General features: G+C 38.6%; 1 protein-coding gene across 5 annotated transcripts; it reads right to left on the bottom strand.

Annotated features, from left to right (window-relative positions):
• Nucleotides 1–670: 670 nt before the first annotated feature.
• Nucleotides 671–22,358, bottom strand: MTO1 (mitochondrial tRNA translation optimization 1). 5 transcript variants are annotated; one of them, XM_003986311.6, is made up of 12 exons: nucleotides 22,016–22,354; nucleotides 18,619–18,818; nucleotides 18,421–18,538; nucleotides 16,253–16,542; nucleotides 14,194–14,306; nucleotides 13,916–14,106; nucleotides 13,549–13,679; nucleotides 12,402–12,606; nucleotides 12,151–12,322; nucleotides 7,042–7,160; nucleotides 3,315–3,475; nucleotides 671–1,527 (listed from the first exon to the last, which is right to left on the bottom strand). In XM_003986311.6, exons 1-12 carry the CDS (start codon nucleotides 22,230–22,232, stop codon nucleotides 1,366–1,368), a joined length of 2,079 nt encoding a protein of 692 aa, XP_003986360.3. In that variant the 5' UTR covers nucleotides 22,233–22,354; the 3' UTR covers nucleotides 671–1,365. The 5 variants fall into 5 exon arrangements, with proteins under 5 accessions (XP_003986360.3, XP_006931908.3, XP_006931907.3 ...); XM_006931845.5 differs by having other exon boundaries at nucleotides 1,389–1,527; nucleotides 3,315–3,446; nucleotides 22,016–22,356; XM_006931846.5 differs by lacking the exon at nucleotides 3,315–3,475 and having other exon boundaries at nucleotides 1,372–1,527; nucleotides 22,016–22,357.
• Between the last annotated feature and the right edge of the window lie 4,261 nt (nucleotides 22,359–26,619).

Here is a 26,619-nt window from a genome sequence, read left to right as displayed (position 1 = left end):
GAAGGGAAGCAAAAATAATATAAAAACAGGGAGGGGGACAAAACATGAGACTCTTAAATACAGAGAACAAACAGGGTTACTGGAGAGGTTGTGGGGGGGGGGGATGGGCTAAATGGGTAAGGGGCATTACGGAATCTACTCCTGAAATCACTGCTGCACTATATGCTAACTTGGATGTAAATTTAAAAAATAAAAATAAAAATACATAAATAAACACACACACACACACACACACACACACACACCCCACAAAAAAACAAATAGATCTGTAGCCAGAGTGACTTCAGGGCCCTTGATACTGTCTTAAGTATCTTCTTTGGCCTGAAGCTGACATAGGAGCTTCTCTCTTGATTGATACCAGAGATGTGAGTTAGCATTTCCAGGGACAAGCAAGGCTCTCTGGTCCACTTGTCTGCATTCATCTTCTAGTCTACCTAGAAGGGTCGAGGTGTCTGAGTCAGCCAGCCAAAGGGCCCAGGTGGTCCTCCCACCCTAAACCCTATTACAACACAGAATTGAAGTACTGAAGAGGAAGAAGAGTGCCAGCACCATTCCAGTTTTTCTGTCAATTCTGACTTAAAAACAGGGAAACACTAGTCACAAGTTACTATGGATTATGTCTTCAGTGTTAAAAAATCATGCCATAACAGTTTCATAAGAAAATACTGTATGATATGAAGTAACTACCTTTATTTTCCCTTTAACCAGGTTGCCAAAAACTTTTCCATATTGTGGATCAAAGGAAACTATGATCATTTCTGATCTAGTTTACAGGATATTCATTGATGTTCAAAGATAATTACTGGTGAGGATTTCCTGGAGAAGTGTAGGAATCTTAGAAGTCAACTTTCACCCTACATACTACATTTTTAAATGTTGGAAATCAACTGGCTAATTCTAGATGATTTTGTATAGTTTCAAATTTGAAGCCCTAAGAATTTGAGGGCTTTGAAATCGCCTCCTTATCCAAGCAAAAGACTACTAACTTTCAAAACAGGTTGAAACATAAGACTTTTACTTCGGTAACATTTAATGGACAAAGTCTTTATGAGTAAGCAAATCTGCAAGCTGAAGTTTTTTTTTTTTCTGGCTTAGTTGTGGATCCACTATGATCTCTGTTTGATGAATACTCCCGTTACATTAATATGCTCACTGTATTAGAGCACCTAAGATGAAGAGTATAAATGAAGACTTTATAACTTTCTCAGATAAAGAAGCACAGTTATTATAATCTTTGCCCTCTTCATAAATTAATCATAAATCCATAATAACCTAAGGTTATTTTTAACAGGCGCTAAAACCAAAATACAGTACTTATCTCCTCTCTCTGCTCGTACTATTTAAAAGTCTTCTATGAATACAAAGCTATAACTGTCTTTCTTCCAGTTTGTCTGTCTCGCATAAGTATTGGTCAGTGTTGGGCAATTCATCCATAGCCGCCTGTCTCTGCTGAGTGGTCTTCACAAATCGGAGCAGATTGATGATGGCAGCAGGTGTCACTCCAGGTATACGACTAGCAGCCCCAATCTAAGAATTAAAACCATAAGAGATATATGTAAGTGCTGAATCACTAAATTCTACTCCTGAAACTATTACTACACTGTATGTTAACTAACTTAAATTTAAATAAAAACTTGGAAGAAAAAAATTCTAAAACCATAAAATAAGCCTAAGTGAGCTATGTCAAAATCAAATTTGTTTTGCTCCTAATAACAATCTGTATATTATAGTTTATAAAATATTAAAAAAAACTATTATCTTAATGTATCTTCAAAATAACTATAAAGTAGGTAAAGGGAATGTGATTATTATTAATACCTTCATTTTACAAATTAGGGAAAATGAGGCTCAGAGAAGTTCAAGTGACTTGTCTAAGAGCACATGACTAATAGATGGTTGGACTACCTACATTTTATTTTCATTAAACTAATGTAACCTCCTCAGCCATGTGTTGGACAGCACCCTATAATCTCATTAATATTTCTGTGGTATATTTTTATAGTGAAATGTATGAATATTCACTCGAAGTGGTATAAAGACTAAATAATCTCATGTCAGTTCAGGTCAAGTTTGATACCAGGTTTGTCTATAACAAACACTTGTCAGAGCTTTTTGTATCCTAGAATTGCGGATAAGGGATGTGAACTCCAATGACCTGTTCTGTCCAATTGAACTTTCTGTGATAATGGAAATTTTCCATAACATTTGCACTGTAACAATGTACTGTCCAATACGGTAGCCACTAGCCATACGTGGCTACCGAGCACCTGAAACATGGTTAGTATGACTAAAGAGTTGAATTCTGAGTTTTATTTCATTTTAATTAATGTAAATGGTCACATTTAGCTAGTGGCTATCATATTGGGCAGTGCAGCCTATGACTACCCATAAAAACCCAAGATGAATAGGATATACAGAGTTATAAAATTTAAGGCCTATTTGCTTGGTTTCCATGATGACTATTGCTAAGAATACCATGTTTATATTGACGGAATCACTCCTCCCTTTAAAAATATTTCTTTTTAAAATTGTTTTACAGGTCATATTTTTCTTAAATGACTTTTACTTTATGAATCACCACCAAAAAGAGCCACCGCCTATTAAACTATGATACACCATCCATTTTTAAGATACAACTCAGTTTCAGAAATGTTAAATGTGCATCTCAGAATCAATAAATATAGCACTGTCAGTGTAGACCCTGACGCAGGGCTCAAACTCACCAACTGTGAGATCATGACCTGCGCCAAAATCAAGAGTCAGACACTTAACAGACTGAGCCACCCAGGCACCTCCTAAATATTTGTCATTAGAAGTCTAATACTATATAGTATAAAGTTTTTAATTTGTTCACAGATGTTTACACACACACACACACACACACACACGCACACACACACTTAGGCTGAAGCATGGGGTGAGGGACCTCTTTGGCTCCCCTCTAACCTCCTAGTAAGCCAACACTATGGATCTCCTAGGGAGGATTCTGAGCGGTGATTTGAAAACCACTCACATGTATTATATTTTAACCTAATGTGGTTTCTTTTATGTCATGAGTTATGGGTTAGCACATGTTTGGGACTAGAGAATAATTTTAATCAACCTAATTCTTCTAGTTATTTATTTAGACTGTTTTTTCATCTCTCAAAAACATACCAACATCTGTCATACAAAGAAATGTCCTAAGAGGTTAGATTTTTTAATGATGAAATAAAGTATTAATTATGTGTATTAATTATGTGATCACTGTAAATCCAGGTTTAAAAAAAATTAAAGCACTAGTTCTTTATCCTATCCACTGCCTGGTTTCTTACCGTCTCTGGGCGACTGAAATGTAGCTTCTCTCGAACTTCATAAGACAAAGACACATCTCTGAGAGTCAAATAATCTAAGTCTTTTGGCAGTTGCAGAGCTTCTTCTTGCTGAACTTCCTTTATTTGTTGTTGCTGATGGAACAACACTGATTCATAAATGGCTGGTAAACAGAATTAATTATGTTATGATTTATGATACTCCTATTAACAACTTAGGTTTTTAATGTTTATTCATTTTTGAGAGAGAGAGAGAGAGAGTGTATGAGTGGGGAAAGGGTGGAGAGAAAGGGAGACACAGAATCCAAAGCAGGCTCCAGGCTCTGAGCTGTCAGCAGAGCCCAACTTGGGGCTTGAACTCATGAACCGTGAGATCATGACCTGAGCTGAAGTCGGACACTCAACTGACTGAGCCACCAAGGTGCCCCAACAACTGTGTTTTTATAGCTTTTTACAATTTACAAAAAAACTTCTGAATCTCTCATTCAACACTTTTTCCAACACCACAAGGTAAGTGGGGTAAGCGTACCCTTTTCCAGATGAGGAAATTGAGGATAAATCAGAGGGAGTATCTTGCATAGCAACTACAACATTCTGTCTGGTAGTTTATTGCATGCCCTTTCATCTCAAAAATTTGGAAAATTAAGGGGCACCTACATATCTCAGTCAGTAGAACATGTGACTCTTTTTTTTTTTAGAGAGAGAGAGAGAGACTGGGAGAATCTTAAGCAGGCTCCACACCCAGCACAGAGTCCAACACAGGGCTCAATCTCACAACCTTGAAATCATGACCTGAGCCAAAATCAAGAGATGCTTAACTGAGCCACCCAGGTGTCCTGAGCATGTGACTCTTGATCTCAGGGTTGTGAGTTCAAGCCCCATGTTGGGTATAGACATTACTTAAACATTAAAAGCAAAATCTGGAAAATTAAAAATAGAGGATACTGCTTTTCCACTCAGTGCAAATTTTCCCTCTCAGTGCAAACCCTCAATGGACTATGGCTTTGAATTTTGAGCCCTAAAGACAACCTGTTTCCCTAAGAAAATGGTTTTCAGAATTATGTCCATATCAAGCTGTAATTTTTAAAAGTGGGGTTTTTTACATGTAAAACAATTTAAGGTTTTTATTAAGAAATGAAGTTGGATAATTTAGCAATTATTTTGTGAAGCATTCTGTTCTTAGAAAAATAAACTCAAAACCTGTTTCAAAATCTAAATTGAGGTGGTCATTCTATCCTGTAAGAAAGCCGGCTTTCCTGGGGTGCCTGGGTGGCTCAGTCGGTTAAGCGTCCGACTTCAGCCAGGTCACGATCTCGCGGTCCGTGAGTTCGAGCCCCGCGTCAGGCTCTGGGCTGATGGCTCGGAGCCTGGAGCCTGTTTCCAATTCTGTGTCTCCCTCTCTCTCTGCCCCTCCCCCGTTCATGCTCTGTCTCTCTCTGTCCCAAAAATAAAAAAAATAAAAAAAAATAAAAAAAAAAAGAAAGCCGGCTTTCCCTAAGATGTTTTGATATTATCTGCTTCTATCACTTGATTAGCAGTCAGAAAAATCTCAGCTATGAGCCTGGCTCTATCAATGAACCTGACTATGGGTACATCATTATCCTTCTGTGCCTTAGCTTCTTTATCCACAAATTATAAGGGCTGACCCAGATGCTTTGCCACTCACCAACTGTGTGATCTTAGGCAGGTTACCACTTATTTGTAAAATTAAGACAATAATGCTAATACCTATCCTTCACAGGACAATTCTTTTTCTTTCTTTCTTTTTTTTAATGTTTATTTTTGAGAGAGAGACAGAGACAGAGAGCATGAGTGGGGGGAGGTGCAGAGAGAGAGGGAGACACAGAATCCGAAGCAGGCTCCAGGCTCTGAGCTGTCAGCACAGAGCCCGACATGGGCTTGCAACCACAAGCTATGAGATCATGGACCTGAGCCAAAGGTGGATGCTTAACCCACTGAGCCACCCAGGCGCCCCCACAGGACAATTCTAAATACCAAACAAAATACTGCATGTAAAGGGCTTAATACAACATCGTAATATGACAAATTAGCACAAAAAACTGTCATACAAATATATTACTCATAAATAGACCTTACAGAGGATCATGGGATATAAGTGAGGAAATGTATATGTTAAAGGTATATTTACTTAAACTTTCAAATCTATATATAATAAAATATGAGAAAGAATACAAAGAAGAATCTGAAACTGATTTCTGCCATTACGAAACTTGCTATCTGATACAGAGGGTCCATGTAGTGATTTGAGAACCACTGATATATCTTATATTTTAACCTAATGTTTCTATTGAGCCATGGATATAGAGTCTTTATATGTGCCAGAGTCTTTAAAAAACAAGGCAAAACAGTAGCTACTTCATGGCTGAAGTCAGGGTTTTCTATGAACAAGTTAACGATAATTATTCTGGATTATTCTAACTCAAACCTGATGATTTATGGAACAAAGTAAAGTTGCAAACCAAGTTTAAAATACAGAATTTAATCACCTGTCCCCAGGTGATAACATCCTGAATGTTCAATTAAGTAATTTTTACTTCATAGAGAAATCATGAAGTTGAAATAAAAGTACATTATTTTCACACATCAGTGTACATCAGTGTACTACTAGTGTCTTGTCATTTGCAGTTTTGGTGAATTTCCCATTGTTGCCAGACTTTGGTTAATTTGCATGGTGGAATGGTAGGTAGCACTTGGGTCATCCTATATGCACAGCCAAAACATAGCAAAGTGGTAGATCTCTCTGGAACTAAAAGAAAATGCCATCGATACAAGGAATGCAGCATTCTTACCACCTTGGCTGGTCCCCAAAGAATTTAAAGTGCTTTCCTATTTGAACAGTACGTCATTATCCACCTTTTCCTACCCTTCTCCCTATCTCTTTCACTTCCCTGCCTTTTTCTCCACATAATTTTCCACCCCAGGGAAAAACATCTATCAAAACGCAGAAGCTGATGTTCTCAGTATTTTTATGTTTGAAAATTTTCATAATGTAAAACTTAAAAAAATACAGTGCAACTACCAAGTTATCTGTAGCTTTGATGGTCAGTATGAGCGCACGATATGTGTCATAATGTACAGGGGCAGGTTCTGATTTCTTTGCCTGATACAAAATAAGTATTTGTTAATGGTAGAGTATTCCAGTATATTATCAAAGCCAAAGACACTATTATTTTTCTCATTATTAGAATATCAGAGGGGAAAAATGTAAAAAGGAAGTTTAAGGGACACTTGAAATGTACTCACAAACTACCTAGGGATACTGTTAAAATGCAGATGTGCTGGGCGCCTCGGTGGCTCAGTCAGTTAAGCGTCCGACTCTTGGTTTCACCTCAGGTCATGATCTCATGGTCATGAGTTTGAGCCCAGAGAATCCCTGCTTAGGATTCTCTCTTTCCCTCTCTCTCTGCCCCTCCCCTGCTAACTCTTTGTCTCTCTCTCAAAATAAATAAACTTAAAAAAAAATGCAAATGTGTTTACTCAATTAGGTCCTAGGTAGAGTGTGAGATTCTGTATTCCTAACAAGCTCCCCTGTGTTGCAATGCTGCTAGGCTGGGAACGCCACTTTGACTAGCAGAGAGCCTAAGACTATGCTGGTTCTATGGTAACAATGCCTCCTCTTAGAGCTGTTTCTTAATGCAGCTGATTTCCATAAATTGCACAAATGGAAAAGAGAACACATAGGCATGTTAAGTAAAAAATTATTTTCTACCTTCTATTTTCAGTCTTTCAGCTAGTTCTCTACATGTAATGTACTTCTTCAAGGGCGCTGGAACAGCTGTGGCTAATAACTTCATGTCAACTTCCTCATACTTCAGAACATCTAGAGCTCTGCAAATACACAAAAGTTTCATTAAGATAGGAGTCCCCACCCCAAAAAAATAGGGGTCCATATCATGTAAGCCAGATTAAGAACAAGATTCCTTGGAAATAATGCCAAATCTCTGAATTAATACTATTTTCAAAAGATACTCTGGGGTGCCTGGGTGGCTTAGTGGGTAAGCGTTGACTTTGGCTCAGGTCATGATCTCACAGCTTGTGGGTTTGAGCCCCACATCAGGCTCTGTGCTTACAGCTCAGAGCCTGAAGCCCACTTTCAATTCTGTGTCTCCCTCTTTATCTGCCCCTCCCCTGCTCATGTTCTGTCTCTGTCTCTCAAAAATAAACATTAAAAAATTTAATAGTAAAAAAGAGATACTCCTAATTCTTTCCAAGTACAGTCACCAAATGCAGTGACATCTGCAACACAGTAGAACCTCAGTAAGACTAGTGTGCATTCTCCCATTCTCTTCTTTATTGTGAGAAATAAGTTGTTGGTAAAGATTGCAATCCTATCATCCATTTGTCCTCCCTTTCTTGTAAAGACAAAATATCCTCTGATAGCAAGGATTTGACTGAATTCCCTAAGAATTTGTGTCCTGTGAGTCATCATCTTGCATGCCCGAAATCAGCTGAAGACCTCTTTCTTGCTTTTGCAGAACTCTCCAAGTAAGAACAAAAGGCCCTGTGTGTATGTTTTAGTCTCTCCAAATAAACTGATGACAAAATGATGGTCAAGGGCTTTTCTAATAAATAAGGGTTCCTAAGTATTCTTCCAGTTGGGTATATTCTAATTTTGTATAATCTCCATTTCAATTTCTACTGATTAAGAACTTTAGGCAGCTAATTCTCAGTTCTACTTTCACTATGAGCTCTGGATAGACTAAGTCCTCCTGGGCCAAAGCAAGGGGAGAGGAGAGCGATATATGCAACTAACAGAGATGACTACTAAAGTTCCCAGGCATCTTTCATAGCTCACCAAGAGAACATGCCTAAGGATAAATGCTGACAGGTACTTCAGGTGAGATTTGCAATAACTTCATTCATCGACACTTATTAAGATACAACTAGAGAGAGAAACTTCAGGTATGTTTCATCTCCAGAAGTTCTGGTGTTCCTTAGGCCAATTTAATCCCTTTTATACTGATCTCAGATTCCTTCTTGGTATCACCCACCCCCATCTCCTTGCCCTCCCTTAACGTGGTGTGAACTAGACCAATTGTTGCTCTGTTAATTATTACTAACTTCATTTACATGTGGCTTTTTGGTTATAATTCATTTAAATGGTTATTGACAGGGCAACTAAAAGCAGTACATAATGAGTTCCATTGTTGCCAAGACCTTAGTTCTGCTTGGTTGAACTATGACACTGCCCTAGGCTCACCTCATTCCTGTGCTCCCAAGACTGCAAAATTTTCTGCAGTTTACTTCTCATTTTGTTTGGTTCTCACAAGATTCACCGATCTGTACAATTTCCCTACATTTACTGTCTTAATTCAGTAAGAATTAAGTAAGTAAGTAAGTAAGTAAGAAGTAAATTGCTTCTATTTACTAATTTTGATCTTCCCTCCAATAGATTGCGTCTTTGATAAATTCTGTCCATCTCAAACCAATTAAATTATCAAGTCAACAAAAAGTCAGATCTGTCCATCCAAGGGTCCCAAGTCTTCCGAGGCCTCCCAGCCAACCTTCTTTACTGTTTATTCTATTGCCACAGTCATGCATTATCACCCTTTGCGGATGGATGCTTGACTCATTTCTTCCTCAGATGGCCTGCTCTAGGAATGTCCAGAAATTCTGGGCAGCTCTGCTGTGCTCCCAGAGACAAATTAGGTCAATTAATTACAAAGGCCTCATCTCATAAGCTACCATGAAACCATAAAACCCTAAGCTCCCAAAGGAAAACGGCTGAATTGTCTTTTAAACTACAGAACATACTGGAACACACCTAATGACTAACCAAAAAAAGCATTATCTTGGAATCTAGCAGGATGGTGATCTCAAAGAATAGCCCTTGACTGTCCAACTTAATATTTTTTCAAAAAATAATTTATTTACAAGCCTTGGAGCTGTTCTCAGGTCCAACCTTTAAGACCTGCTTTGAACCAAACATAAGCCTCAAGAGTTCAGAGCTCTGACACAGAAAGGACAAGTTATCACACCTCAACAGAACTTAAGAGACACTCTGACACATCAGTGTATTTCCCTATAATCCTGGCAGGAAATGTGTGTGCAGTTATTTGTGTATCTCTTCAAAGTCTGGTTCAACCTGTGTTTAGCACAGAGCCTAGCATGTACACAGTAAATGCAATAAGTGTATTTTGACCAATTTTCTATCTCTCCAGCTTTATATATCTAGGCATTGATAAACTGAGTTCATTTAGGGAGGCTGAATGCTAGACTAAATACTCTGCTGAAATCAAATGGTGGGGGGCAGGGGACGCCTGGGTAGCTCAGTTGGTTAAGGGTCCGACTTTGGCTCAGGTCATGATCTCACAGTTTGTGGTCCGAGCCCCATGTCAGGCTCTGTGCTGACAGCTCAGATTCTGTGTCTCCCTCTGTCTCTGCCCCTCCTCCACTGACACTCTGTCTCTGTCTCTCAAAAATAAATAAGCATTAAAAAAAATTAAAACAAAAAGCAAATGTGGGGACTGAGACCCTAGTTTCTCCTGAAGGGAAAGATAACCTGAATTAAAAAGAAAAGCATTTGGCTAAATTATTGGTTTTTTAATCACCTTAATAAAATGGCTACTCTTGGGATTAGTTTGGTGAGGATGTAAAATTGATAGCCTTTTCATTCATATTTTTATTCATCGATTAGCTTTTAGACTGTGTTAGAAACACTCTGCTTGCAATGTTACCTCAATACACATTGGTCACGTTTAATGCAAATTCTAATTATATAAATTTGAAATAGTGCAACATTTGTCAAAAAAAAGCATGATGTTATATATTTGTTGCACAAAATCTAAAATAGTGTGAACCTTCCTAAATTTAAACAAACACCTGAAATACCAAGTGGATTATAAACGATGTTTATACAACTGCCATCTCCCAGTGCCACTTAGCTGGTAAATAAATCTATCCACCATCCTCATTTGTCAATCAGGCTGTCGTTCCTGTGACTAAGATTCCCTAGTTTGGGTGACTACTATGCAGGTTCTTTAATACTTATCATCACTATAATTAAAAATCTGCTTAATATCCTCTATTATCCACCAGTGCTCTGGGAAATTCCTGTGAAAATGAAAACCGGGGAACAGAAGTTATAAACGATAAGACACCATGATGAGATGAAAGCCAAACACGGACACGTTATGCCAGGCTGTTAATCAACGCGAGAGCACTAGAAGATTAGAGATAATAAAAAGCAGCATTAAAATAGGTATACCTTTAAGTTCACAAAATCCCTCACAAGGAAAACAAACTTAAAAAAAAACAAACAAAAGGAAAAGTATATTGGACTCATAGCTGCAAGATAATGCCACCATATTTGCTTCTGAGCTACAATGATTTTACATTTCTGCCTTCTGGGAACCTCCCCACCTGAATTAGCATACATTTTTTTTTTTTTTTTTTTTTTTTTTACTAAAAAAAGGTTTTTTTAATGTTTATTTTTGAGAGAGAGAGAGAGACAGCGCGAGCAGAAGAAGGGCAGAGAGAGAGGGAGACACAGGATCTGAAACAGGCTCCAGGCTCTGCGCTGTCAGCATAGAGTCCAATGTGGGGCTCAAACCCACAGACTGTGAGATCATGACCTGAGCCGAAGTTGGACACCTAACCAACTCAGCCACCCAGGCGCCCTAGCATACATTTTTTTTTAATGGAAAAATGAGTGGTGAAATATGCAGATTTTGAACTGTGTAAGGTCCTTAGGAATATATCTATGAAGCAAAAGCTCTATATTAATGTCCTTTAGACTCAGAGTCCATATAACCAAAATGATGAAAGGACAAAAAAAAATCCCCCTAAAATGTAGCATGGGATTGTTCAAGTGAGTCTACAGAATTTAAAACACTCCACTTGGAATGCAAGCTGGTGCAGCCACCCTGGAAAACAGTATGGAGGTTCCTCAAAAAACTAAAAATAGAAGTACCCTACAACCCAGCAATTGCACTACTAGGCATTTATCCATGGGATACAGGTGTGCTGTTTCGAAGGGACACATGCACCCCCATGTTTATAACAGCACTATCAACAATAGCCAAAGTAGTGGAAAGAGCCCAAATGTCCATCGATGGATGAATGGATAAAGAAGATGTGGTATATATATATACAATGGAGTATCACTCGGCAATCAAAAAGAATGAAATCTTGCCATTTGCAACTACGTACATGGCACTGGAGGGTATTATGCTAAGTGAAATTAGTCAGAGAAAGACAAAAATCATATGACTTCACTCATATGAGGACTTTAAGAGACAAAACAGATGAAAATAAGGGAAGGGAAACAAAAATAATATAAAAACAGGGAGGGGGGCAAAACAGAAGAGACTCATAAATATGGAGAATAAACTGAGGGCTCCTGGAGGGGTTGTGGGAGGGGGGATGGGCTAAATGGGTAAGGGGCACTAAGGAATCTACTCCTGAAATCATTGTTGCACTATATGCTACCTAATTTGGATGTAAATTTAAAAAAATAAAAAATAAAATTAAAAAAAATAATAATAAAATACTCTGCTTAATCAGAGGTTTCTAATTGTTCCATACTTATAGAAGAATGCAGATTAATTATATTTCTTGGTGTGTACCCTCTAAATCTTAGGAAAGCCAGAACTCAATGGGAACCACAGAAATATTATATTAAAAATGAAAAAAATAATTTAGAATCATACATATTTTTAATACTGAATAAAGAGATAAGTTACATCTAAATGATTCTGAGAAGAAGCCATGTTCATTAAAATGTTCATTTAAAATAGGGAATCCACAGGTAATGTTTCTCTGAAACAATCTCACTTTTCTGTAAAAAGTAAGAAAAGTCTATATTAAAAGTGCATACCTGAGAGGCAGACTTTTACCAATACTTATAGAAGCCTCTGGAATTAACTTTTTCCATTTAGAACTTGAAAACTCAATGGATTTTAGCACAGAAATGCCTTCTTCCAAAGAAGACTTCATCCAAGAAGCTCTTTCATATCGTTGTTGGGACACACAGCCAACTTCCTTATACCCTAAAAGAAGGGGAAAGAATATAATGAGAGAGGTTTTACAGAAGAGTAAATATGGTTGCAGGACTCAGTGAAGAGATACCTCGGAACGTGAGCCTGCTGTCGGCGTTATCAGGGCGCAGTGACAAACGGAACTCTGCTCGGCTCGTGAACATGCGGTATGGTTCGTTGGTACCCAGTGTGGTGAGGTCATCAATCAAGACTCCTATGTAGCCTTCTGTTCGGCTAACGACAAAAGGAGGCTTGCGTTTGACCCGAAGACTTGCATTGATTCCAGCTATCACACCCTACAAGAGGACTGAAATGTTTAAAAGGCCATTATGAACCGAACAACGAGCTACCCTATTCAGAACACTATCTGGAAAAAACAGCACGGGATAGTAAGAAAGCAAGCACTGCCCTGAAGCGATAGAATAGAGAAAGAAAATGTGATCCTTATTCAAAACCGGAATACAGGTAATGTACCACTTTAGAATGCTATATTTCATTGTTTTCAAAAATATTTAACATTCCTGATAAGCCTCAGGTGGGCTAATATATTGTTTTAAATCCACCCATAAAGCTCTTCTAGCCTTTTCCCACTTACAAGTAAAAATAACATAACTTCTCACTTAAAAGGAGCATGTTAATTTTCAATAATGTTATGTAAGAAGAACGAAATTTTGTTTATAAAAAAATTTCAGGGGCGGCTGCCTGGCTCAGTCAGTACAGCGTGCGACTCTTGATCTCAGGGATGTAAGTTCAAGCCCCAGGTTGTAGAGATTAGTCAAAAATAAAATCTTTAAAAACAAAGTCAGAAAAAATCTAATCAAATATGGTATCAGACCTAGGAGCTCAAAATGAGAATTAAAACCAAAAGTGTTTGGCACAGCATAAGGAATACAGTCAATGATATTGTAACAGCTATGTAATGGGACAGCTGGTAGCTACATTTGTGGTGAACACAGCATAACGTATATACCTATCAAATCATTCAGTTGTACATTTGAACTAATGTAACATTTGTGTCAACCGTACTCAAATAAAAAATTAAACAAAAACAAAAAACAAAACCCACAAGTGTTTTCAAAATAGTAGCCATCCCTGTATACCCTGAAACAGAAATAAGTCTTCAACTACAATGTATGAGTTGTATAAGATCTATATAGTTATCATAACAGACGTTTAAAGGAGAAACACCAGTTAAATAGTCCCTTTGTGTTTATAACAATATTTGAACAACGTCTTACTTGAGCTGCAGCTTCCTCATAACCAGTAGTGCCATTTATCTGGCCAGCAAAGAAGAGCCGTTGCACCAAATGAGTCTCAAGAGAAGGAGTGATCTGACGGGGGTCTAAATAATCATACTGAACACCATAACCTGACCAAAGAATAAATGATATAAAATAAGTAAAAACAGAGCTGGATTTGCCTCAAAGTAGAGATGCAAAGATGATCACTAAATGCTCTTGAAAAACAAAGAGTATATTTTAAATGCATAGGTGTTGGGCTTTGTCTTCTGAGGCTCTAAGCAACCATGACTATAGCTAAGACCTCTTCACTATCTACTAATGCGATGCTGAGTTGATACTGAAGGGCAGCTGTGATTCTCTTTACCTGGCTGAATCATTTTAGCTTTCTCCAAGCCTTTGATGCATGTGATCATTTTCTCCTGTAATTCAGCTGGTAGCGTCACAGATAACCCTTGGGGGTAGATGAGGTCAGAATCCATTCCTTCAGGTTCCAACCAAACCTGATGAAGACGGTTTGGAAAACGCAAAACCTTTGATTCAATGGATGGACAGTATCTAGAACAAGACAATGAAATTCAAAAATTTAATGAAGCAAACAAAAGAAAGTTGATGTCACTCCTTAAAGTAATGTTCTGTCCTTACCGGGGTCCTCTTGTAGTTTCCTTAATGTGACTATTAAGGTGAAGGTTCTCAAGGACAATCTCATCCACTTTAGGGTTGGTGTGAGTCAAGTAACATGGCAGCTGATCTTCTGGCTAAAATATAGGAAGTACTTAAAACACTGTTTTGCTTCTTTACAAGTTTATCTTTTCCTTAAATAAATTACACACATGCACTTAATTTTACAAACATTAAACCTATGCATAATGCTGAGCACTACTTAGGGAGTATTCTTGCCAAAAAAACCCCAAAAGGTGAACCTAAATTTAAACAAGCCTCCAAATCTACCAGTTTACAGGAAATATAGAAGACAGAAGAACCTATTTAAGGTACCAGAAGGATGAAATCAGAGAAATCCAGAATGTGGGAAATTCTAGAGAACAGATGGCTCAGTTTCTTCCACATACAAATGTGAAGAAGAAAAAAAAAACTGGGGGAAACTGTTATAAGGCATATCATCCAACTCAGTGTATGGTCCTTATTTGGTCCTTGTTTGATAGGTATGATAATGGTATTGCGGTTGGTTTTTACAAAGTTCTCATCTGTTAAAAACATATACCAAAGTATTTATAAGTGATATCTGGTACCAAAGCTTTAAAACCTAGTAAGAAGAAAAGTGTTAAAGAAAGATGAAACAAGAATGCCAGAAAATGTTACTTGTTGAAGCTGACTGATGGACACAGAAATTATACTGTTTTTTTTACTTTCTATAAACTTGAAAATTTATAATAAACAGATTAAGTGTGTATATATATACATATATATATATATGTATATATATATATATTTATACTAAGAAAGTTGCATCACAATTTACATTTTACCAAAGCAAAAATGTAAGTGACTTGCTCAAGACAGTGGAATATTTGGAGCCACTTATTAATAAAACACTTACCAGAAACTAGGACCATCAATTATTAGTCCTCAATTCTAAATACACAATGTTTTTTTAATTCGAAAGATAGGCAAAAAGTATCCTGTACTCTTCAAAAATACCAGTATCATGAAAAACTGAGGAACTGTTCCAGATAAAGAGAAATGACAATTAAATGTAATACGTGATCCTGGATTGGAAAAAAAGGGTTGCTATAAAGAAGAATATTGGGATAATCAGCAAAATCTGACTATGAACTTTATATTAGATAACAGCAATGTATCAATGTTAAATTCCCCAAATTTCATTACTACAATGAGGTTATATAAGAGCATGTAATTGTGCTTAGTTGAAATACATACTGAAGTATTTAGAAGTAAAGAGTCATGATCTCTGAAACTCACCCTCAAATGTTTTGGGGAAAAAAAAGAATAAGAATAAATGTGTGTAAGGTACCTGGGTGGCTTAGTCAGTTAAGCATTTGACTCTTGGTTTTGGCTCAGGTCATGATCTCATGGTTTGTGAGTTCAAGGCCTGCATCAGGCTCTGCACGGAGAGCAGAGAGCTTACTTGGGATTTCTCTCTCTCTCTTCCTCTCTCTGCCTCTCCCTGCATGTGCGCACATGCACTCTCTCTCTCTCTCAAAATAAATAAAATTTTAAAAAAGAATAAATGTGTATATTACTGTTTTATAGATTAAATACATGTATCTATATATTTCTGTATATAGAAAGATAAATATGGTAAAATATTAACAATGGGTGAATTTCAGTGGTTTACAGGAGTTTGTTTTAATGGTCTTGCAATTTTTACATAGGTCTGAAAGTGTTTCAAAAAATTTTAAGTAGGCAAAATTATTGAAGAGATGAAACTTAACAACTTATTGGGAAACACCCAGTTAGCCAAATTAGCTAATCCTTTTAAAGATCATTATTTTGCACCCTAAGTAATAGTGATATAAAGTGAATTGTGAAGAGTAGAAAGAAGGAAGGGAAGAAGAGAGAAAGAAGGAGGGAGGGAAGAAAGAAAGGAAGGCAGGGAAGGGAAGTGAGGAAGGGAGGGAGGGAGGAGGGAAGGTGGAAGAAAGGGAAGAAGGAAGGAAGGGTTATATCCTGCTGTGAATGGCCACTGTCAGCTGTAAAGTTAGATTTTCTTAAATTATCTTACCTTAATCCACACTGTCTCACTGATAAAACTGAATGGTATGGATGGATTATCTGGTGTCTGCTTGTTTAGAATGCTGAAATTAATGGACTCTTTGGCAATTCGGGGTGGAGTCCCAGTCTTCAGTCTTCCCACCACAAACCCCAACTTCTCCAGAGTGTGAGCCAACCCTACGGAAGGCTGATCCCCTAAACGTCCTGCTGGATGCATTTCTAATCCAATTACAATCACGCCTCTCAAGAACGTCCCAGTAGTCAGAACCACACTCTCTGCATGTACTGTGCTTCCATCCGCTAAAGGTTAAGAAAGAGTAAAAAGTGTGCCCTGTTATCAAGGATCAAATTGAAACGTGACTATTTTAAATTAGAATTACAGGGAGGGGCTCCTGGGTGGCTCATAGGTTAAGTGTCAGACTCTTGATTTCCACTCAGGTCATGCATGATCTCATGGCATGGGATCTTGGGGATCAAGACCCTCAAGGGGCTCAATGCTGAGCCCAGAGTCCTCCCTCTCTGCTCCTCCCCCACTCATGCACACACTTATGCACACACTCGTGCGAGCATGTGCATGCTGTCTCTCTCTCAAAATAAACAAACATAAAAAAAAAAGAACTACAGGGACTCCTGGGTGGATCAGTTGGTTGAGTGTCCAACTCTTGGTTTTGGCTCAGGTCACAATCTTGCAGTTTGTGGGTTTGAACCCCACATAGGGTTTCCAGCTGATGGTGTGGAGCCTGCTTGGGGCTCTTTCACCTCTCTCTGTCCCTCCCCCACTCATGGGACTGAAGTCCCAAGGAACATGGGATGATGTAACACAGCAAAGTAGTAAAAAGAAGGCTCAAAATGACATTTGTGCAGAAGGCCCAGAGAGCAATTGCCCTGATTATAGCAGATGGGTTGTAGGGGGCTGGGGAAGTTGATGTCTCTGGGAGGGAAGAATCAAAGAAAAAACAGAATTGATAGATTACTTGACAATTGAGAAATGACAGTTTTTTCCTAATGAGAAAGCTGAACAAGTACACAATTAAAATAAGCAAACAAAAAATAAAGCAAATATTAATCCAAAGCAAAGCAAAGAGGTATATGAAAGGAAACAAACATAATACACTACTTAGCTCTACAATGAATATTTAAAAAATCATAACAATATAAACATAGTATCAACCAAAATTTATGGCATAACTAATTAGAAGGATTGAGGGAAGGAAAATAGGGGATTAAAGAGAACCGCTATAAAAAAGGTTAATAGATAACATCTAATACTGATAATTTAGGGAGTACAAATATAAGAATACTATTTAGAAATATGTAAATACATAGAAACAAAACTGCAGTAGTTAATCTGTAAAGGGAGATAATTATAGAGATAATTGTTTTTTCCATACAAACTTTCAAATTCAATTTGATTTTTGTAAAAATTATGTGCATGTATTATCTTAACGAAAAATTAATTTATAACTCCTGGGGCACCTGGGAGGCTCAGCTGGTTAAGCGTCTGACTTTGGCTTAGGTCATGATCTTGTGGTCTGTGGGTTCGAGCCCCATATTGGGCTCTGTGCTGACAGCTCAGAGCTTGGAGCCTGCTTCAGATTCTGTGTCTTCCTTCCTCTCTGCCCCTCCCCTGTTCACACTATCTCTCGCCCTCTCAAAAATAAATAAACATTAAAAAATATTTTAAAAAATTTGTAACTCCTTTAAATAAAAAACATAAGTATAGTAACATTGTAAACTACAAATTAAAAAAATTTAAAGCAAGAACTAGGAAAAATAGAGGCACTTGGCTGGCTCAGTTGATAAACGTGTGATTCTTGATCTTGAGGTTGTGAGTTCGAGCCCCACGTTCGAGCCCCATGTAGAGATTACTTAAAAATAAAATCTTTAAAAAGAAAAAAAAAAAGAACTAGGAAAAATAAAAATTACAACAGAAGGACCAGGAGAAAAACACATGTATGTAGGCTATAAAGTCTTACTAAGATGGTATAAATGAGCCCAGAATTTGACTAAGCTTCATGAAGGTCAAGATGAAAGGAGGAATATAATTTTTTATACAGTTTTCCTCTAGGAAAATATAATAATTTCCTAGAATAAGCAAAACATCTCCATGCTCTGCTCTAAAATTGTTTTTTCACATGGAGTTTGACACTGTTATTATCATCTATCACCAGTACAAACCTAAAACCACGCCACTGACACGGCATTTCCCAGTGTACTCAGGCTCTGGTTCTGTAAGAATAAGATCTTCTACAGCTCCCTCCTGAACAGTAAGCAGCGGTGTATTTAGGATTTCTTTCTGCCAAAAGAGAATGCAAGTTGAAGCATAACAGTTAAATAATCACTACAGTCTCTCCTGTTTTGATGCCCCATTCTCACCTGCATGTTCTGCTTATAGAGTTTCCTATCAATCTGAGCTCTCAAACCCCAAACAGCCGGTCCCTTACGCCGGTTTAATACTTTGTAATGTACACCAGACTGGTCACAGATTCGAGAACAAAGCCCATCCAAGGCATCAACTTCCCTCATTAAGTGCCCTTTGCCAATGCCACCAAAGGAAGGATTACAGGACATCTGACCTAAAGAGAACAGACCAAATAAATATATGAACATGAGTACATAGTGAGTTTAATAGAGAAATGTCTGTACAAGTGACTAGAATCATCTCATATGATAGATTAAAAAAAAAACCAACAACCCTGAAACAAACACTAGAAAGGAACTTAGAAAATCCCAATGGGATGCAAGAGTTATTCAGGGCATCCTGGAAGACAAACCATTGACTATAGTTTCTTTTAAATCTCTTCCTTGACACATTTTTACTAGTTCATTAGGTTGCCTTTTCCTTTAAAATGTGGTTTTGAAATCCTCACTTCATGAAACCTTCCCAAATCCAGCATACTTTTAAGAAGTCCCTTGGCACTAATTCCCTGCTATAATGAATTATGTCTTCCATAAATGCCATCTGCTGTTTCCTTTTTGCTTATTTTGCAGAAATGATTAAATTATATGAGCTTCCTGAAAGTAGAAACCATACTTTAATCCTTCCCCTTAAATTCCCCTAGTCTGATTTGCAAGTCTAAACTCATAAGGTTTCCTCAAAGGTTTTTAGGGGAGGTGGAGGAGTAGGGAAGTGATCTCAACATCTGTAGGTCTATTGCAGCCACCACCAAGCCATCTACAAGTTTTTATAGTCTCCATAAGCAAGCTGAATAGCACTGTGATTAGGAGTTTGGGTCAGGAATGAGTGAAAGGGATGTGGCTCAGTTCCTAGATCTACCACTTATAAGCTCTGTCATTTTGGGGGCGCCTGAGTGGCTCAGTTGGTTAAGTGTCCAACTTCGGCCCAGGTCATGATCTTGCAGTCTGTGAGTTTGAGCCCGACATTGGGCTCTGTGCCAATTTTTGGATTCTGTCTCCCTCTGTCTCTGCCTCTCTCCCTCTCACAGTCTGTTATCTCTCTCTCTCAAAAATAAATAAATAAACACTATAAGCTCTGTCATTTTGGCAAGTTATCTAATTTTCTCTACTTCAGTTCCCTTCTGTAAAAAACAGAGATGATAGCTACAGTAGATTATTTCCCCCCCTTCAATTCACAATTTTATTTAGGTAAACACTCTGCTATGAGGCTTTGTGCTCAGGGAGTGTGACCTAAACTCAGTAGGAATAAATCTTTAATGATCTAAGTAATCCTGTTTCTACTTGCCAGTGTTTGGGTTAAGAGTGGGAACTAAGTCACGAGGGATGAACTATTGGGGATGAAGTCTCTAGAAACGGGATTTATTTTCCTCTTTAAAAAGATACAGGAGTAGCGGAGGGTGCCTGAGTGACTCAGCTGGTTGAGCGTCCCACTCTTGATTTTGGCTCAGGTCACGATCCCAGGGACGTGGGATCAAGCCCCGTGTTGGGCTCCACACTGAGTGTGGAGTCTGCTTGAGATTCTCTCTCCCTCTCTCTCTCTCTCTCTCTCTCTCTCTCTCTCCCTGTACCCCTCTCCCCAGCTCACACTCTCTCTCTACAATAAAAAAAGGGGTGCCTGGGTGGCTCAGTCGGTTAAGCGTCCAACTTTGGCTCAGGTCATAATCTCACCGTTAGTGACTTTGAGCCCTACATGGGGCTCATTGCTGTCAGCAAAAAAGCCCGTTTCAGATCCTCTGTCTCCCTCTCTATCGCTCTCAAAAAAAAACCACTTTAAAATAAATAAATGAGGGGTGCCTGGGTGGCTCAGTTGGTTAAGCGTCCAACTTCAGCTCAGGTCATGATCTCACAGGTCATGAGGTCAAACCCGCATCGGGCTCTGTGCTGACAGCTCAGAGCCTGAAGCTTGCTTCAGATTCTGTGGCTTCCTCTCTCTCTGTTTCTCTCCCGCTCGAACTCTCTCACTTTCAAAAATAAAGATGAAAAAAAAAAAAAAAAGAATAAACAGGCACACAAGAGCACAAGACTTTTCCATTGTGAAATGCAAAAATAGTTTTCCAAAAAGTATTATTTTCCAGGTTAGTAGAAAATAAAAGACTTTCTGCCTCTAACTTCATTATTGGCAGATATGACTAAATCACATCACGACAATTCTTGTACTCTGCATTCTTACATCAGTTGAACCTTCTAAGTCAAAGCTATCTTTCTGAGGCCAAGTAGAAATATTTAAGATGCTCCACTATATTAAATTACCTTAAAAATGAGATTTTGATTTAAAGACAGATTTGCGATCCACTAAGCTCATCTATAAGAATTATTATCTCTGTAATGTATTTATTTAAAAAGAAAACGGATTGTATTGTACTGGTAAAATAATATGAATATGTGTTTGGATAAGAATCCCTTTATGCTTCACAGAACTACATTACTCATATTTCATGGTCATTTTAGTTCAATAATACTTTTCATTAGAGTTTTGAATTATTATTGAAAGGCAGTATCCAGTCTTTATTTTTTTTAAATGTAAACAACACTGAAATATATCATAAGCAAAGTACAATCTTTTGGGTAATCTTATCAACCCTCTCTAAAAGAATCACTGTTAACAGTGTATGTTTCTCCCCACTTAGCAGCTGAATGGAAATTTTTAAAAAGTACTTCAGTATACAAATATGTGATTTATTCACAATTTTTGCAAAACACAGTTAATATTTCAAGTACTGTTCACTCTTAAGCAAAATGCAGGAGGTAAAAATAGGCATGCATAATTTACAGAATGATGTTTTAGCTAGCATCTATTATGGTGCTCGAGAGAGGTCTTGCTTTAAATTATAGCTGTCCACCCATTGCCTGTTAAGTGTGAAAAAAGCACTGCTAGTTCCTGAGCACAAAATTAGAGGACCAACGCCTCGCAGAGATATAGAATGCAATAAAAAGTATCATCCTTCTCCAAAAGGGCTTCACAAAATCTCGGGAAAAACACAACTGTCGTTTAATAAGTAATTCCTAATAAATGTTAATTCACTCTTTTCCCAAAGCCACAAGCTAGCAAAAGGTAAATGGCAAAAAGGAAATAAGAAGCTATCAGCTCGTATTCTTAAATTTCCCCCCTTTCCCAAGGCACGGCCCCCAACTCCACCTCCACCAACTAACTACTTCGGTGAGCAGCAGCGCAATCCGTGGTCCAAAGAACAGCCCAGTCCAGGGTTCTGGGAAACTCAAATCAGGATAAAACCACAGATACTAGGATTCTCGCTAGCTCTGAGAGAGGGAAGAGTCTGCCCATCCGGGAAAGGGTGAAGGGGCATATTGGAAGCTTGCGTCCTGGGCCATCCTCCACTCTACCCGCGCTCCTCACCGATCGTGTCCACGCGGTGGGTGAGTAGCAGGGTCCGGGAGCCGCAACGAGCAGCAGCGGCGGCTGCCTCGGTCCCGGCATGTCCTCCGCCGACGACTATCACGTCAAACTTCGTAGCCAAGGGCGCCGCGCTGTCACCGCTGAACCGGGCCAACGTAAGGCGCTTTTTGGTGAGGGAAGCCGCGACCCAGAGACCGCAATTTCGGAGAGAAAACATGGCTGGAGAAAGGCCGAGTGTGACTCTAAACCTGACACGAGCTAGGCGCAAAAATTTAGGGTACGAGGGAAAGTCTGCAGGACGCAGCCATCTTTGTTCTGATGTCAGAGCGTCGCAGTCCACGTTCAGCGTCTGCGCTGATTGGGGCTTTGGCGGGACTTTAAAGGCGAAGCGAGACCGGGTTAACAGTGCAGGTGGCACGACCAGTGTGAGCCCGGTTTCGTGGTCCATGGAGGCTTTTGATCACCAATGGCTGTGAATTGGTGGTTCCTACGTGGTCGTTTTTGTGTTTTCTGGAGAGTGGCAGCTCTAATCGCCAGGTGGTCACCTACAGTGATTTTGATCAGTTTGCCTTATCAGATTCTTTGAATTTTCCGATATACTATCACCTGGACTTCTGTTTGATATTACAGAGTAGTCTCTGAATAAGGGTAGATTCGAAAGCAGTTAAAATATATTTGTGGATGAAAGATTCATGATGGCTAAATAGGGGAATGGAATGGTTGAAGGTTAAATGGCCAGCCTTTTGGAAACACATTTTTAAAGCCTTCCTTAGAAAGGAAATCTTAAACTGGTTAGTGAATCAACCCATGTGGCAGTTTTATTGTTCTGGTTATTAAAATATATCGAATACATAATTTTGTTGTCTTACTACGTTAACAATAGCATTCGTTATACACAATTTAAACCTTACAGAAATAAAACTTTGTTAAAAAAAGAAGCAAACTGAAAAATAATATAATCATAGTATTATATGTGCAAAATAATAGTAGCATTAGTATTTGTATCTTAAAAAGCTAGGAGGCATTGGCAACAAAATGCTGACAATGATCACAGAGATGGGGATTAGAAGAGCTGACGGCAGTTATGGGTTCTTTAACTCTCAATGTATTCTGGACTCCGTGCCATGGATATATAAATCTATCACATTTTAACCATAATTTATGTAATTAACTCCAATTACTGGGCATTCGGATTGTTGATAATTTTTTAAAATTTTTTAATGTTTATTATTGTTGAGAGAGACAGAGTGTGGGGGAAGGGCAGAGAGACAGGGAGACAGAGAATCCCAAGCAGACTCTGTGCTGTCAGTACAGAGCCTGATGTGGGGCTCAAACTCACAAGTTGTGAGATCATGCCAGAGCCAAAACCAAGAGTTAGACGCTTAACTGACTAAGCCACCTAGGTGCCCCGGACTGTTTATAATTTTTAATGTTATGAATATCGTTGTACATACATCTCTTTAATTTTATGGGACTCTTTCTATAATGAAGATACTGGGTAAAAGGATTCCTCAATGTTTAAATTATTGATGATGGCTAAATTAGCCTTCTGAAAGCTTTTGGTCAGGTGCATTAACAGTGTAAGAGTATTTCATTAATACTGTAGCCAGGACTGGATTTTAATTAAGTTTTAAGTGTAAATAGGCAAGAAGATGGATACTGTATGTGTGTCCTTCATAGTCATATCTTGACACATTTTTTTTTTTTTTTTGTATTCTAAGACATTAAGCTATTCTGATTTTCCTCCTATTTTTCTGGCTACTCCTTCTCAGTATATTTTTCTGGTTCCTCCTCCTTGAGCACTGTGCTCAAGCCTAAGGGCACAACCAAACCAATCTCTAAACCCCAACTTTAGGGCTCTATCTCCTGAGCCCATCCCCAATACTAACTCTGTAGCATTCTGGGGTCCAATCTGGAGACAAAAATCACACAGTAGGTATTTAATATAAGAAAAATTGACTATACTGGGATGCCTGACTGGCTCAGTTGGTAGAGTATGCAACTTTTGATCTTGGAGTTGTGAATAAATAAATAAATAAATAAATAAATAAATAAATAAATACTCTTAAAAAAAAAAAGAGCAAAATAAAAGAATATAAGATATAAGGAAACTCTATATAGTACTCTAGGGCTGAGGGAGAGTACCCAAGTAAGAATAAATTCAAAAAGGGTTCAGACCTCAATTGCAGAAGGCCTTCAGAGAATACGGGCTACATAACACAGGGGGCTTGCAGAGGGAGCAACAGCACTATGTGGACCTCCTGGCCACAGGCTGACTGCACACAAGGCTTGAGGAAGGATCAACTTCTTGGTGTGTGACCTTCTGGACCACAGGCAACTTATGCAGGCCAGGCAGGGATCTTGGTTCCCCTGTCCAGTAACTTGTAGACAGGTTATGGCCAGGCCAAGGTTGCAACGTCCTAGAGGGATCACTTTCTGGGTCTGTGGCTGGGGTAGGCTCTACCAGATGTTCTCACACTCACTAGTCTGTCCTTTCCTTGCAACCCCCTTCCACTCCTCCACTATGTTGGAAAGTGTCTTACAGTGTCCTCCTGCAACCTCTCCTGAGAAAGGTTAACATAGTGGACACTTGAAAAGAGAAATGCTGAAAGGAATTCTGTCACTTATTGGATAGCATATCTCGAAGGGTATATTAAGCCCTTGTCTGAAAAGCAATAAGTTGATAACTGACACAACATCTTAAGCTTCACCAGTTCTTGCCACACTTGCTGTTGTTTGAACAACTAGGCATAGTCTCCCCTTAGGTGCTTTGCATTAACTTTTTCTTCTGCCTGGAACATTCTTCTGGGTATCCCCTCCTTGAAATCTTTGCTCAAATGTCACTCTCCCAGTATCTTGGTATTGTACCATTCCTCATTCCTGATCCCTCTTGCACTGTTTTTTTTTTCTTTTTAAATTTAAGTTTATTTTTTTGAGAGAGAGAGAAAGAGAGAGAGAGAGACAGCAAGTGCAGGAGGGGCAGAGAGAGAATCCCAAGCAGGCTCCACACTGCACATAGACCGGTGTGGAACTTGAACTCACCAACCGTGAGTTCAAATCTCTTGGCTTTTCCTATGAGATAATGTCCAAGATCCGTATCAAGACCCAACTAAAAAGTCATTCCCTCTATGATCCAGACACTGCTGCAGCAAGATTAAGCAAGGATCAAAACTTTCTCCTGTGACAGGTCAGTAGCAAAGATATGTGATTCTGGCCTGGTGGATTGTTGCTTACACATTTTTGGTTAAGCAAACATGAGTGGACTTTCGAAGATTTGGAAATAGCTGGAGGACAGCATTAAGCTAACTGTAGAGTCATTTACAGGATTCCATGATAAGCAGCTGGAGCCCCTGGAGGAGAAAAATAGAATCATAGAGCAGAGGTCTTCAGAATGAGGTCAGTATACCCCTGGGCATCCTGGAAGACTGCCCAAGTGCACTTGCAGTTTTAAGGAAATGGATTTCCATATTTCAACTACCATTTTACTTTTCCCTGAAATTGGTCTGCTTGAGAACAAGCCTGACTACACAATAGTCCTCCTTCCATTTTATAAAAGAAAAAAAAACACGTTTGTCACGTCACAATTCAAACTAGGGCTCATTGCCCTAGAGCAAAAAAACATAAACAAAAGCAAAAAAATGTCTTTGTATCAAAGAGGATCTATCAAAATACTGATTTCAGGAAAACCTTTTCACAGAGTCATCAAGGCATTTTTGTCCATTGACAGATGAATGGATAAACAAAATGTGGTATATACTTACAGTAGAAATATCCAGTCTTAAAAAGGAAGGCTAGGGGAGCCTCAGTGGCTCAGTCAGTTGAGCGTCTGACTTTGGCTCAGGTCATGAACTCACCCCTCCTGAGTTCAAGCCCCATGTCGGGCTTTGCACTGATAGCCTGACAGCATGGAGCCTGCTTCAGATTCTCTGTCTCTCTCTCTCTCTCTCTGCTTCTCCCCCTCCTGCACTCTCTCTCAAAAATAAATAAACATTAAAAAATTGTTTTAAAGTAAAGCTGACAAATGCTACAGTATAGATAATATGGATAAACCCTTGAGGACATTGTCTTAACTGAAATAAGCCAGTCACAAAATGACAAATACTGTATCATTCCACTTACATGAGTTACCTAAAGGAGCCAGATTCATAGAGACAGAAAGTAGAAGGGTGGTTGCATGGCTAGGGAGAGGGCAGGAATCAGGAGTTATTGTTTAATGGGAAGAGTTTCAATTTTATAAGATGAAGAGTTGGGGAAATGGATGGTGGTGATGATTGCACAACAATGTTAATGTGTTTAATGTCACTGCATTGTACACCTAAAAATAGTTAGGATGGTTTTTTAAAAAATCAATCAAAGCACTCTAAACCCAGGGGGTTCCTGTCTAATATTTATTTATGCAAAGGGCTTGGCTTTAGAAATAGATATTTGAAAGCCTGTATGGAGAACTCTGGAATCACAATGGCCAAAGCAGCATGGATTATTTAAAATGTAAGTGTCATTTTTTAAAAATGTTAATTTATTTATTTTAGAAAGAGAGAAAGACAGAGAAAACAAGTGGAGGAGGGACAGAGAGAGAGGGAGACACAGAATCAGAAGCAGCATCC

The sequence above is a fragment of the Felis catus genome, chromosome B2 (assembly GCF_018350175.1).
Source record: "Felis catus isolate Fca126 chromosome B2, F.catus_Fca126_mat1.0, whole genome shotgun sequence".
NCBI lineage: Eukaryota > Metazoa > Chordata > Mammalia > Carnivora > Felidae > Felis > Felis catus.
Note: the sequence above shows the minus strand (reverse complement) of the source record. Positions and strands in the feature narration are given on the sequence as shown.

Bases quoted from the DNA above. Each gene is read 5' to 3' on its own strand.
- MTO1 (XM_003986311.6), bottom strand. From the start codon at position 22,232: ATGTTTTCTCTCCGAAATTGCGGTCTCTGGGTCGCGGCTTCCCTCACC. The intron at 18,819-22,015 runs GTGAGGAGCGCG...TGTTCTCTTTAG, and splicing joins CCACCGCGTGGACACGATCG to GTCAGATGTCCTGTAATCCT. The intron at 1,528-3,314 runs GTAAGAAACCAG...TTTAATTCTTAG, and splicing joins ATTTCAGTCGCCCAGAGACG to ATTGGGGCTGCTAGTCGTAT.